Raw genomic sequence first — 12633 nt, 5'->3', positions numbered from 1 at the left:
TTGAAATATGTGATCTTAGCCTCTTGACTCTAGTTATCATCATTTACCTGTCTAACTGGATTTTTGGGAAATGACTGATCATGTGCCAAACCTTAAATGAACCTATGGCTCAATATCTTTTTAGAATGAAGAAAGATTGAGCCACAAGGTGGGTGGCAGAAGAGAAAGGGAGGAGATGAAAAGATCCAGAAGTGGGATCATTAATTCATTAATAACTAAGCTTTGTCTCTATTGTCTGTTACTAAATCTTTCAGTGTCAAAGAGATTGCTGGATTCTTTAGCTCCCTACTATTCTGTCATTTAAATTTCCTCCACCTTCACCATTTTGTCCTTTTCCTCCCCCTCCCCAAACCAAATTGTAATTTTAGAGCTGGAAAGGATGCTAGAGAGCTAATATAATCTCCAATTTTACATCTGAGGCACAGAAAGGCTAAACAACTTGCCTAAAGTAATGACTAATTAGTGATAGATTCAAATGTATATCACCATATATGAACTCCTATGAGTACTATGTTGTGCTGTAGGCCATTTTTTGTATCACTGTACAGGTCTTTTTAATTCTTACCTATGTACTTTCACTCCTACATACTTTTACTCTAGCTCTCCTTTCCTTTCCATGTATTCAAATTCTACCTATCCTTCAAAATCAGTGTCAAGTCACACCTCCTCCATGGAGCCTTCATTCCTGGACTACTACAAGCTATAATGATCTTTGCCTCTTCTCAAGTTCTATAACAATAATAATTACTATTCATTTGGTATTTAAACATATGCTGCCACACATTGTAATTTAATTATTTCATTTGTGTTTGTCTGCTCTCCCCATTTATATTACAACTCAGGATCCAAGACCATATTATATACTGCATATGATGTAGTGCTTTGTATCTTCTATAGTGCTTATCATAACGCTTTCTGCAAGGTTTTGGTTGCATTGATATCTCTCTTCCTCAGGTTATTTCTAGGGTTAGAAGATGAATTATATAGGTGAGATGAGATAGGGTAACTACGTCTGGTATAGTTATGGATAGCTAGAAGACCAGCTTAGGGGTATGTACAATCCCAGTTTGCATTTTACCAACACTCCTTGCTTTTGTTTCTTGTTCCCCAATTTTGAGTCATTTTGCTCTTTGCTACACACTATTTCTGTCTATTGCGTATGTAGACAGCTATAGGAAGGGGATGTATAATGTTTTGTTTATGCTCTGTGACCTCTGGAACTAATTAAAATACTTAGATATCTATAAAATTCACCTTCTGTTCAGGGTGTTCCTAACTTTCCTTCTAACTTGGGCCTAAAAAAGATTGTCTTTGCCTCTGAACTAACATAGAATCTAGGAATATAGGTCGAATTCTATATGTATGTGGTGTGCTTGTCTTATGGGACACCCAACAAGCCAATGATTCTTATTTTGGCTTTCTCCTAGATGGGAATTAATGTTGTTAATGCCCCTTGGACATCGACAAATTCTCCACCCCATTCCTATGATACTGGTGAGTCTCAAACTTGATTATTTTTGTAGTCAAAATGTAATAATTTTAGTATTTAGTTTCTTCTAAACATGTTTTTTAAATGACTTCTCTACTCCACCTTGTTGTATTTCCAGCTCTCTTCACTGTCTGCCCATTTTCCCCTTAGAATTTTCTGAAGAAATGTTTCTGAGCCTTACATATACGATAGCTATTCACCCTCTTCCTTTGTTAGTTACTGCATGTGCTTATGCTTCAGGACTTAATGCAGGCGGTACCACAATGCTGTATATTATACTTGATACTGGCTTCTAGTTTCACTGATTTTGCTCTTTCTGTATAGTTTCAGAGCAAAAGGGACACATAAGCTGATGTGGAAAAATATGTGTTTGGTATGATAGATCAAGAGTATTTAATGCAGTTCATTCTTTAATTTTTCAAAAAATAAATTGTGTTAACATTTTTGCTTTACTATCATCTATATTTTCTCATGTATCATCCCCCCACCCCAACCCTGAGAGCAAACCTTATTAAAAAGAATCAAAAAAAGGGGAAACAAAGTTTAGTAAAACTAACTAACACATTGCAAAAGTCTGACAATACATGTGATATTCTACACTCACTCACTCCACTGCCTCTGCAAAGAAGTGGTGGGAGGTACCTTCTCATATATTTTGCTAGCACAGTGCCTGGAAAGGAAAAATTTCATAAATGCTAGATCTTTGACTTTTGGACCAAGCTAGCCATTCTAATTTGAAAGCATTCAGTTACATTTGTGTTTTGTTATTCCTTCCATTTACTTTGTTATGGTTCTTGTGTGTGTTGTTTTATTTTCTTGTTCTGCTTACTTCGCCTTGCAGCAGCCATATGTCTGCCCAAATTTCTCTGTCTTCATTATATTTATCATCATACTAATATCCAATTACATATTCATGTACCACAACAGTCATTGGACCTCCATGATACTTGTTTCATTTCCATTTCTTTGCTACGATGAAAAGCATCAGAAATATTTTGTTGCTTACGAGATCTTTGTTTTTGTCCTTAATCTCCCTGGGGTATATTATATACCTAGCATGAGAATCTTTTCACATATGGGCATTTTATTCACTCTCAGAACGATGTCAAATTGCTTTTCAGAATAGCTCTACCAATGATGCATTACTGCCCTTCCACATTGTCTAGTCCAACCTTTTATCATCTTGGTCAGTTTGCTGGGTGTAAGGTGAACACTCTGAGTTGTTTTGAATTGAAATTTTTATTATTAGTGGTTTGGAGCACTCTTTCATGTGATTGTTAATTGTTTGCAATTTTTTGAGAACACATCGTTTACATACTTTGACAGAACTAGCGGGGAGGGATTTTGGTTTTATACAAGACATACCAAAAATCTTAATTAAATTTTAATAGCTTAAAACTATTAAGCTTTAATAGCTGACACCTGAACTAAGACTTTTGGGATACCCTATATTTTTTCTGTTACCTATCAAAGTATTTGGGAAAAAAAGCCTTTTTTTTTCTTCAGTCATCTTACATTTCTTATCTCAGTACCATCACTTGTTCAGACAAAACCTTTTAAGTTTCATGTACTTGAAACTGAAATTAGGGCAGCTAGGTGGCACAGGGATAGAGTGTTGGGGTTGGAGTCAGGAAGGCTCATCTTCCTGAGTTCAAATCTGACCTCAGACATTTCTTAGCTGTGTGACGCTAGGTAAGTCGCTTAGCCATGTTTGTCTTAGCTCCTCATCTGTAAATGATCTGGAGAAGGAGATAGCAAACCACTCCAGTGTCATTGCCAAGAAAACTTCAAATGGGGTCATGAAGAGTTAGACATGACTGAAACAACTAAATAACAATAATTGAAATCATTGTATCATTTGTCGTTAGGTATATCCCTTGTTTGATCAAGAATTCAACCCCCTCACCCAGTCATATCTGTTAAAGGAACCTGATCTGGTTCAAATATTTTATAGTAAAAATTTTAGTGTCTGAGTCATGTATTAATTTTTAGTTATTGTGGCACATGCTGTAAGATAATAGTCTAAAACTAAAGGTCATTCTTAGTAAATTGTAGTTGGTGATGAAGTTTGTTAAAGGTTCAATATAACTCTTCAGTTATAGTAACTTTATATTGCTGTGTACTTACACAAATTATTTTCCTGCTGGCTGCTGAATTCTCTAAGACTGATACGATTTCCTTCATTAGTTTTTTTTTGTAATTATCTCAGACAGATTTACTCACAGCTAACCTTGTCCTCCAACAGAATTCTTTCCAACAGCATTCTTAGGCATGGACTGATTCTGTTAGAAGGTCAGCCAAAGTCCAGCTTACCTGATTGGTGATGCTTGCTTTAACTTCAGAATAGGCTCCCTCCAATTTATTGCTATATTCAACCCCAGGTATCCTGAAGGAGGTTTGGTAGTAATGTGGCTTTCGATCTGTAAAGGAAAGTAAGGTTAGAAGGTTTATAATCTCTAGTTGGATTTTGAGAATAGGAAGAAATGTGTCAAGTGGAAAAGTAACTGAGAAAACTGTCATATTTATGTCCCTTCTAACTCTTCCTCCTCCTCCTCTTCCTCCTCCTCTTCCTACCACTTACCTACCTAACATTTATATAGCATTTACTATGTGCCAAGTGCTGTCTCTAAAGATTGGGATTTGTATTATGCTGAATTGTAAGCTTCAGAAAAGGGACTAACCATGTGATTTCATTGTTACAGGAAACTCTTAGGTGAGGAAACTCCCTCTACCAATGAAGGTCAGCATTGATTTTAACAAATTGCCTGGAGCATTGAAAGGTTATATGATTTGCCCAGGATCACATAGCCAGTATATGTAAGATGCAGGCCTTGAACCCAGGTCTTTCTGGGTTTGAAGACATTTTCTAATGACTATGCCATACTGACCATCAGAATCATCAAATTATGCAATCTAATGATCACATTACTGTGAGAAATGTGGGAGATGAGAACAGTAGCACTTTGTGTCCTATTTGGCAGGAAATATCATTATGTGGCAATATTATATGAGATATCATTATACAGTGACGTCAATATATGAAATATCAATATATGAGATATTACATGGAGATATCATTATATGAAATAAGCCATAGTGTTTAAATCAGGAGGAAGTTATTATTTATAGACTTGCCATTTTCTAGGTATAACTACATTAATTTGGATGATAATTGAATGTTGAAATCACAGAAAATGCTATGGTGTTGAAATGGAAGGGAACTATGTAATAAGATTGACAATATAACCATAAATTAATACTTACCAAATACTAAAAAATGAACAGGGAGACCAATGACAAGTGCCAGAACCAAAACTATAGCCACAGTGATAAGGCCGATCATCCAGGGATTCATAGGGGGTTTTCTGAAGCCCAGTCTCGGTGGTCTTAGAAAAGAAAACACAGACATTGTACATGAGACAAAAATATTGCCTGCTCAAAGAAGAAGACTTGGGTCAGAAACCTGGCTCTGAGGCTAACTAATTCTATAATCTTGAGCAAGGGAAATTCAGTTTCCTTATTTGTAGAGCAGATATATGTTACTTGTGGTTTTTACTTTACGAAGTTGTGAGGAAAACACTTGGAAACCATAAAGATTATACTAATGGCAACTGTCTTGTGTAGTAGCAATAACAATAATTATTTTAATTTTGTCAACTTAAACTCAGGACATTCCTATTTTTTTTCATTTGAGGGGAAGTTACAATTTGCTTTTAAGACATTTAAATGCATTTTTAGACATTAGATTTTTCTGCCAAAAGTTATCCCAAAGCATAATATTTTTTTAAAAAATTAAGAATATAATTCACTAGCTATCCTCTATTTTGATGAAGACATAGATCACCATACTACTGCTTACTCATTGTAGCTACCTAGTTTCCCAAGTTATCATGAGAAACATATTGTGTAAACTATAAGACTGTAAAAAACAAGAATAAAAACACCAGCAATTATTAGTTACCATTATTTCATATCCTGATTAAAGGACTCATTTTCCTATAGAAGCTCTGAACTTTTTGATTTTATAGTTTGACTAATTTCATCTATTTGGCTCTCAGCCAAAGAGTCATAAAATCATAGGGTTTTATACATAGTGGGGGGGCAGGGAGGGAACTAAGCAGGTTATCTAATCCAACTTCATTTTGCAGTGGTAAAACAAAGGCCCAGAGTCCATGTCCAAGGCTACATATCTAGACAGTGGCTGAGCTGGGACTAGAATTCAAGTCCTCTGACTTCCAGTTTTTTGTTCTATATATTAGTCTATGAATAGATTACAGTTTGGAATGGGAGGAAAGAAAATTTAAAAGAAAATAGCAATAATCAAAATTAGAATAAACCTATTAATACACAAATAAAAGATAACTCTCCAGTCTCTGTAGAAAGCAAAAGATTCAATGGCAAAAAAAAAATAAAAATGGAAAAGTAATTGTTTCCTAAAACTTAAAGGACAGTGCCAGCCTCAGTGCCCTTCCTACTGAGTCAGGAAACAGGAAATACTTTTGAATGAGGAAGCCTATTTGGCATAGAAATCTCTGTCATCAAAAGTATTTGAAACATCCCAGCTGAGACATTTGAAAAAATCAAATCCTGAAACGAACTTCTGCGAATTGGTCATTTGAGGCCCTTGGGGTATAGCTTCCTTCTTTAATCATACATATCAACACAACCTGAGACATTTGCAGATTTTTTTAAAAGGAAAAATAACTCTAGCTGCTTTATGCCTGACCTGACCTTCTTACTTTTGAAGCCTTTGTTGCTTATGTGCTGCTTTTCATGGCACTTCTGACTGCCTCAACTCCTCTGTAGGTGTTCAGTCTTCACTTGATTCAATAAATGAATAAATCACAAACCTACAAGGGTTTACAACATCAAGACGTCTTTTGACATTGGCTTTTGCTGCATGTGATATACTCCACCTATACCAGGAAGAGGACTAAACAAAAATATTCAACTGAAAACAAATGCAGTCTTCAAACCTTGCACTGAACATATCTAAACAGATAATTGTCTTTCTTCCCAGCCCTCACCGCTTTCTATAGAAAACTAAGATTTAATCTGATTGTGTCCTTAGGAAAAACTAAGAAGTACACTGCTGTTGAGTGAACCCAATCTCACAGAAACCTACTGACATCCAAACAATGGAAAGCAAACAACCAGTGACCTCACCCTTGATGTGTTCATGCCAAAGTGAAGAAAAGTGGTGACAAAAGCTGCTCTTTAAGCAGGTTGATCCAGAAAATCCTTCCAAGGAGTCAAGGCATTCTAATCCCTTCCCTACCTTCACTTTAATTCCATATGACTCTGCCTAGATTGTTTCAGGTGTTCCCTGCCACATACCTGCAATGAAAGGAAGTGGAACTGTTCTCTCTGTTCCCTAGCCCTTCAGACATTTTCCTTTTAATTTCCCACTTTTACTTTCCTTTGTTCCCTTCCCTTTCCTTCCTTTTGCTTCCTTCCTTTTTTGCTTTTTTCCTCTCTGTTCTCTTCTACTCCTTTGAGAATTGATTATATGTGGCCCCTTCCTTTTCTCCCTCTATCTGACCTCCTTCATCTAGACTCTCTTCCTATTCTCTATCCTCTCTTCTTTTAATATCCCTACCTTCCCATGCTCTTTTTCATCTGTAACTACAGAACATTTTTAGGTCTTTTTGATGCCATAAGTCTTACCTAAAATTAAAAGAGGCAGCATTTTCTACTGGAAAGAACAACAGACTTGGAAATGGAAGACCTAAATTCAAGGTACAGCTTAATTGATGATGAATTCTTTAACCATGACAACCCATGAAACAGAAAAATGTAATGTCTTATTACTAATTATTAATACTCTTGCCATTTATCACCCAAGTGACTTTGGGCAGTTCATTTCATATTTCTGGACCACTCAAAAATGAAATGGTTGAACTCAGTGAAAAACACTGAGGTCCATTTCAACTCTATGTTATCCTGTGATCATTATAAAGCTGTCTACAATCCCTGCCTCTATGACATCTCTTTTCACTTACATCTCAAACCCTTGAGAGCTATCTTGAGACTTCATTACTCAACTGAAAATGTTTTACTCAACTGAAAGGGTTCACGTAGTGAGTACTTAACAAATGTTCACTTTATCTATCTATCTATCTATCCATTTGTCTATTTAAGCTATCTATCACTTTAGAGGAGAAGTTTTATTTTCTATGAAATGGTACTCATGAAATGGTAAATAGGCAGCTCATGCTATAGGACTGGGAGGTCAAGTCACACTGCTGTGTGATGCTGGGCAAGTCATGTCACCCTATTTGCCTCAGTTGTTCATCTGTAAAATGAACTATAGAAGGAAATGGGAAACCATTCAAGCATCTTTGCCAAGAAAACCCCAAATGGGGTCACAAAGTGTCAGACATGACTGAAAAATGGGTGAAAAACTATGCTGAGTTTCAGTTCCTGAGGGATGTCAAATTTGAAATTTCATAGACATCTTTCATCTCCATGTCTTTTGAACTGTCTGTCCTCATGCCTTGAATTCCTTCTCTTTGAATTCCTACTTTATCCTCTAAGAATCCCTTGTTTCCTTCTAAGATCAAATGCCATCTGCATGGGGCTCCTGATGTCCTCAGCTGATAATGCTTGAAATTGCCTCAGATTCCTTTTATATATTCCTATATGTATCCATGTCATCTTCTCAGATAGAATGTAAGCATCTTGGGGACAGAGGATGTTTGATTTTTTTCTATTCTCAGTTCCTGACATAATGCCTAACACTTAACAATAGCATTGATTAACTGAAATTAATCACCAGAAATCATGACGTCTATTCTGTTGAAAGAATGATTTGGAGTAAAACCGTGCTTTAAAAAGAAGAATAGAATGATAAATGGATTTGCTGCATCTTGTTTAATTTCATACTCTGACAAGCTATGTGTTTTGTTTACCGGGTGTAGTCACGTATTATGAAAATTTCATAGACATAGTCTCTCATGAATTGAAGGGTGACCGATTTCCATGACGAAATGCATTTCAAACAGTTCTCTTCTTGTGGCACCAAGAGCTCCAAAGCAATGATCATTCTCATGAAGTAACAATGATGATAATTATCAGAACGTGCACTTTTCCCTCAGTTCTGTGCACACTAACATTTCAGTTTTCTAAGAGAATTCATTCTTTAGAGAAAATAGAGAGGACTTAACAATTAAACCTTTGTGGGCCTAAAAATTAATGTCTGTAGCCAGATAAACTGTTAAAGATCAAGTCAAGACACAGAGTCAAATTTATTTTATTCCATAGGAAATTGTCAACAATTCTTTAGCATTCTTTCTTCTGTTTCTTTCTTGTTTTCTTGTTGAAGCCACTTCATCATACATCACTTAAAACCTTGACAAGCTTAGATGGTGTATTAGCAGTAACATCCTAGTTGAACTCTCAACATTGCCCTCCAAACAACTTTCAAATAACACCTAATTCAAATTTTCGAGTGGCAGAGCTAACAAAAGGTCAAGAGGAGCCATTTATCTGGCCTAAGAAAACTTAGGAGGTCAGCAGGAGAGATCTATGACATTGGGGTAGAGGTTTATCTGGAGTCCATATGCAGGGCAGAGTAGTCAAAGCAGTAGAAGCAGCTAGCTTCAAGATCTCTCAGCCCAGAGACAGTAAGTGGGTCAGACAACTGGTCACAAAGAGATTACAGGAAACCATTGGTAGGCACTGGGTGAAGCTGGTACTGTTCAGCAACTCTGTTGCCCATACTCAGTTCTGGGTTGCAGTTCCAGGGCAGAGAGGAGTGTTTATATTCAAGTTACAAGGGAGCAGGGGCCCTGGTCACATTTCCAAGGCAGAGAGGAACACTAACAGGGCAACTTCAGCAGAGCAAGGGAACTGGTCATAGTTTCAGACCCAAGAGGAATACCAGTGCATGTGGCTGCCAGGGACTAGGATCCCTTTCCTGTTCAAAGACAAGAGTATAGACCAGGACATCAGTGACCTCACCTCTCCCTGGAATATATTAACATGGGAGTGGTGAAAACTTGCAGATCCATAAAACCAGCTCTGAAAATAGCACCTATCTATAGTCATAAGAAAAAATGCTCTAAATCATGACTGATTAGAAAAACATAAATCAAAACAACTCTGAGACATTACCACACACCTATGAGAAATGACAAATGCTGGAGCAGATGAGGGAAAATATGTCCTGTAATGAACTCTTGGCAGAGTTGAGAACTGGTCCAACAATTCTGAAAACGAATTTGGAACTATGCCCAAAGGGCTATAAAACTGTACATACCCTTTGATCCAGAAATACCACTATTATGTCTGTATCTCAAAGATATCAAAGAAAAAGGAAAAGGATCTATGTGAATTAAAATACTTTTAGCAGTTCTTTTTAAAGAATTTAAGTAGCATGGCAATATTGACAACTGCAATTTTGTTATTGACGGCTAGGTGGCATAGTGGATGGAGGATCGGCTTAAAATCAGGAAGACCTGAGTTCAAATAGATACTCAAATATTACTAGCTGTATGACCCTGGCCAAGTCATTTAACTGTGTTTGCCACAGTTTTCTCATCTATTAAATGAGCCGGAGAAAAAAATGGAAAACCACTCCCCTATCTTTACCAAGAAAACCCCAAATGGAGTCAGGAAGACCTGGATGCAACTGAACAACAATTGTTAATCATTAATATTGTACTAATTGTTCTTGCAGTAATGTCATGATGAAGGACAGCGTCAACAAACCTTCCAATTTCTCCTACTCTCTATCCACTCCAACCTCTACTTCTACAAAGCAAGAGAACTGAGTAAAATGGTCAAGTTCCAGACAAGATGCATTTCTGCTGTAAGAGCCAATCCTTTGCCTCTCAGACAGCTGCTAAGGAACTTACTTTTTTAAAATAGAAAATCAATAAATGAAATATTTCATGAATCCACTGCTAATATTCATCAGTACAGGCAGTGAGACCATCCAGGTAAAGTGAATATGACTGAAAAGGGTTTATTTCCTCCTCCCCTCTTACTAGGAAATTAGGATTTTGTTCTTAATCTGCTCTATAATTTCTTCTGGAGTCCATGAATACAATATCCTTGGATATAATCTGGCCAGTATGTGATTTCTTGGGTTTTGAGTGAAAAAGCAATTAAAAACATTCACAGATTCAAGAATTGCAATCAACACAACTAGATAAATGTTTGAAGTCCTATTTAGAAACATAGAATTTTATATTTGGAAGGCAACTTAGAGGTCTGCTAGTCCAACCCTTCATCTTATAGTGCAGAAAAAGGAAATCCAAAATGATTAGGTGACTTTCCTTAGTCACATACCTAATAAATGGTATACGATTGTGCACACATATACAAATGCATGCATGTGTATAAGTATATGTATGTAGATGTGTATGCATGTATACATGTATGTATGTGTGTGCATATGTAAATGTGTGTGGGATGTGTGTAATTTGGCCAGTATTCTTACCCTCTGCAGATGGACAAGGATCTGGGTCCAGAATTGGCTAGGTAAAAGAGAGAGCTGCATCCAGTTCGGAGAACTGCCTGGCTCTTTTCATGACTCTAAGTTACTCCTTGCCCTAAAAACACATCTTTTTTTAACATCAATATTCTCTTACATTTAACTTCCAATTATGGAACATCATGATCTTAGTAGAATAAAATCACAGGTAACCCAGAGGTTAATGAAAAGATGCTTGGTGAATTTAAGTAGATTGTAGAATATTATCAGTGGTTACTTGATCACAAGAAGTGATATGAAAAAAATCTATGAGATACATGACTGGCAAAGGAGACAGGCCAGTTTTGTACTGAGAACAAAGTTAATAAGTAGCCTAAGTTGCAACAAAAATATTAAAATAACCAGAGGGAGGCCTCCATCACACTGATCCTCTTTAAAAAAAAACCAAAGCACATGGGCAAGTATAACACACAAGATGAAAAAGTATGAATGGGTTGCTCTACTATAGGGAGTATCCAGGTTGATATCCACAAATCCACCAAATAAAGGATTTTCAACTACATCTAATAAGGCCTTAGAGACTACTAGGAAAGCTGAAGTCAATAAAACTCCTAGAAGAAAATTCCCAATAAACTACATAAATCTTATTTCTTTGCCAGCCTCTTCACCAGTCAGGTGATTTATCGGTAAAATATATGATAAACAGGAACAGAAATCATGTTTATAAATATAGTGGTTTTTTTTTATATTTTTGACATTCTAATTGTAGCTGCTCTCAGAATCTTAGAATAGGAAGAGAACTCAGAGACAATCTGGTCCAAATGATAATTGTTATACTGCAGGGGGTTCAAAGGGGTTCACCTAAGCCAAGAACAAAGCACCTCACTACTTGACCTGGGGATCTATGTGTAGTACCACCAGAGGATTGATTCTCATGGCTTTGGGAAATTGATGAATGAGTTGAAGAAAACCATAGGTCTGGAAATGCACACAGCTGATAATAAGAGCATTGACTCCAAGTAACTATTTTTTTTTCAAAAAGGAACAGATGTGAGTGAATAATTATATCACTGATTAACTGTTAAGACTTCTTCCAATAACTCAACCTGGCATGGAAATCACAATGGATTTTTGAAGGCTCTATACCTCACCAGACAAGCTGTAGCAGACTGTAGAGGTGGAGAAGTTTCAGGTAGCATCCTGGCAGCACTTTGAATGCTTATTATCCAAAGACCAGCCTAAATTCAAACCAAGGAATAGAATGGATATATTCACATTTGCTTATTTAGAAATATTGAATCTTAATGATGAAGTTTCCCATTCTATATTAACTCAATGAAAGTCTCCTTTCTTGACCCCTTCAGGGTCAGAAAACTTTTACTCTCTTCTTACATAACAAAGAATAACCAGAGGTATGAACTCGGATTTGTGATCTCATGGATGTGGTGTTCCCTCCCATTGTGTAGATCATCACCTTGACAAACTTTCTAACTATCATTCTTATCCTCATGCGAAACTACCCAGTGTGCTTGGGGGCCTGCAATCCTTTGACATTGTCTGGACATCAATGGAACATAGTAAACCATGAAATGGTAATTTAAAAAAATCTGAACAAGAGTCTGATGGTGGATAGGCTTTGATACGTACAATTTCTGACCATCAAGGCCTATTTTATTAGTACCTAAAAGTAGCACTATAACTAGTC

General features: G+C 36.5%; 1 protein-coding gene across 1 annotated transcript in view; it reads right to left on the bottom strand.

The window, feature by feature from the left end:
* Positions 1-12127, bottom strand: part of LOC118854755 (transmembrane protease serine 11G-like) — a 43401-nt gene extending 31274 nt beyond the window's left edge. Inside the window, exons 1-3 of the mRNA XM_036765019.1 lie at positions 12075-12127; positions 4754-4875; positions 3803-3909 (exon numbers count right to left, since the gene is read on the bottom strand). Of these exons, the coding sequence (XP_036620914.1) occupies positions 3803-3909; positions 4754-4875; positions 12075-12127 (282 nt within the window). The remainder of the gene's footprint in view (positions 1-3802; positions 3910-4753; positions 4876-12074) is intronic.
* Between the last annotated feature and the right edge of the window lie 506 nt (positions 12128-12633).

This window comes from Trichosurus vulpecula, chromosome 6 (genome assembly GCF_011100635.1).
Source record: "Trichosurus vulpecula isolate mTriVul1 chromosome 6, mTriVul1.pri, whole genome shotgun sequence".
Classification (NCBI taxonomy): domain Eukaryota; kingdom Metazoa; phylum Chordata; class Mammalia; order Diprotodontia; family Phalangeridae; genus Trichosurus; species Trichosurus vulpecula.
This window is presented reverse-complemented; position numbering and strand designations above follow the sequence as displayed.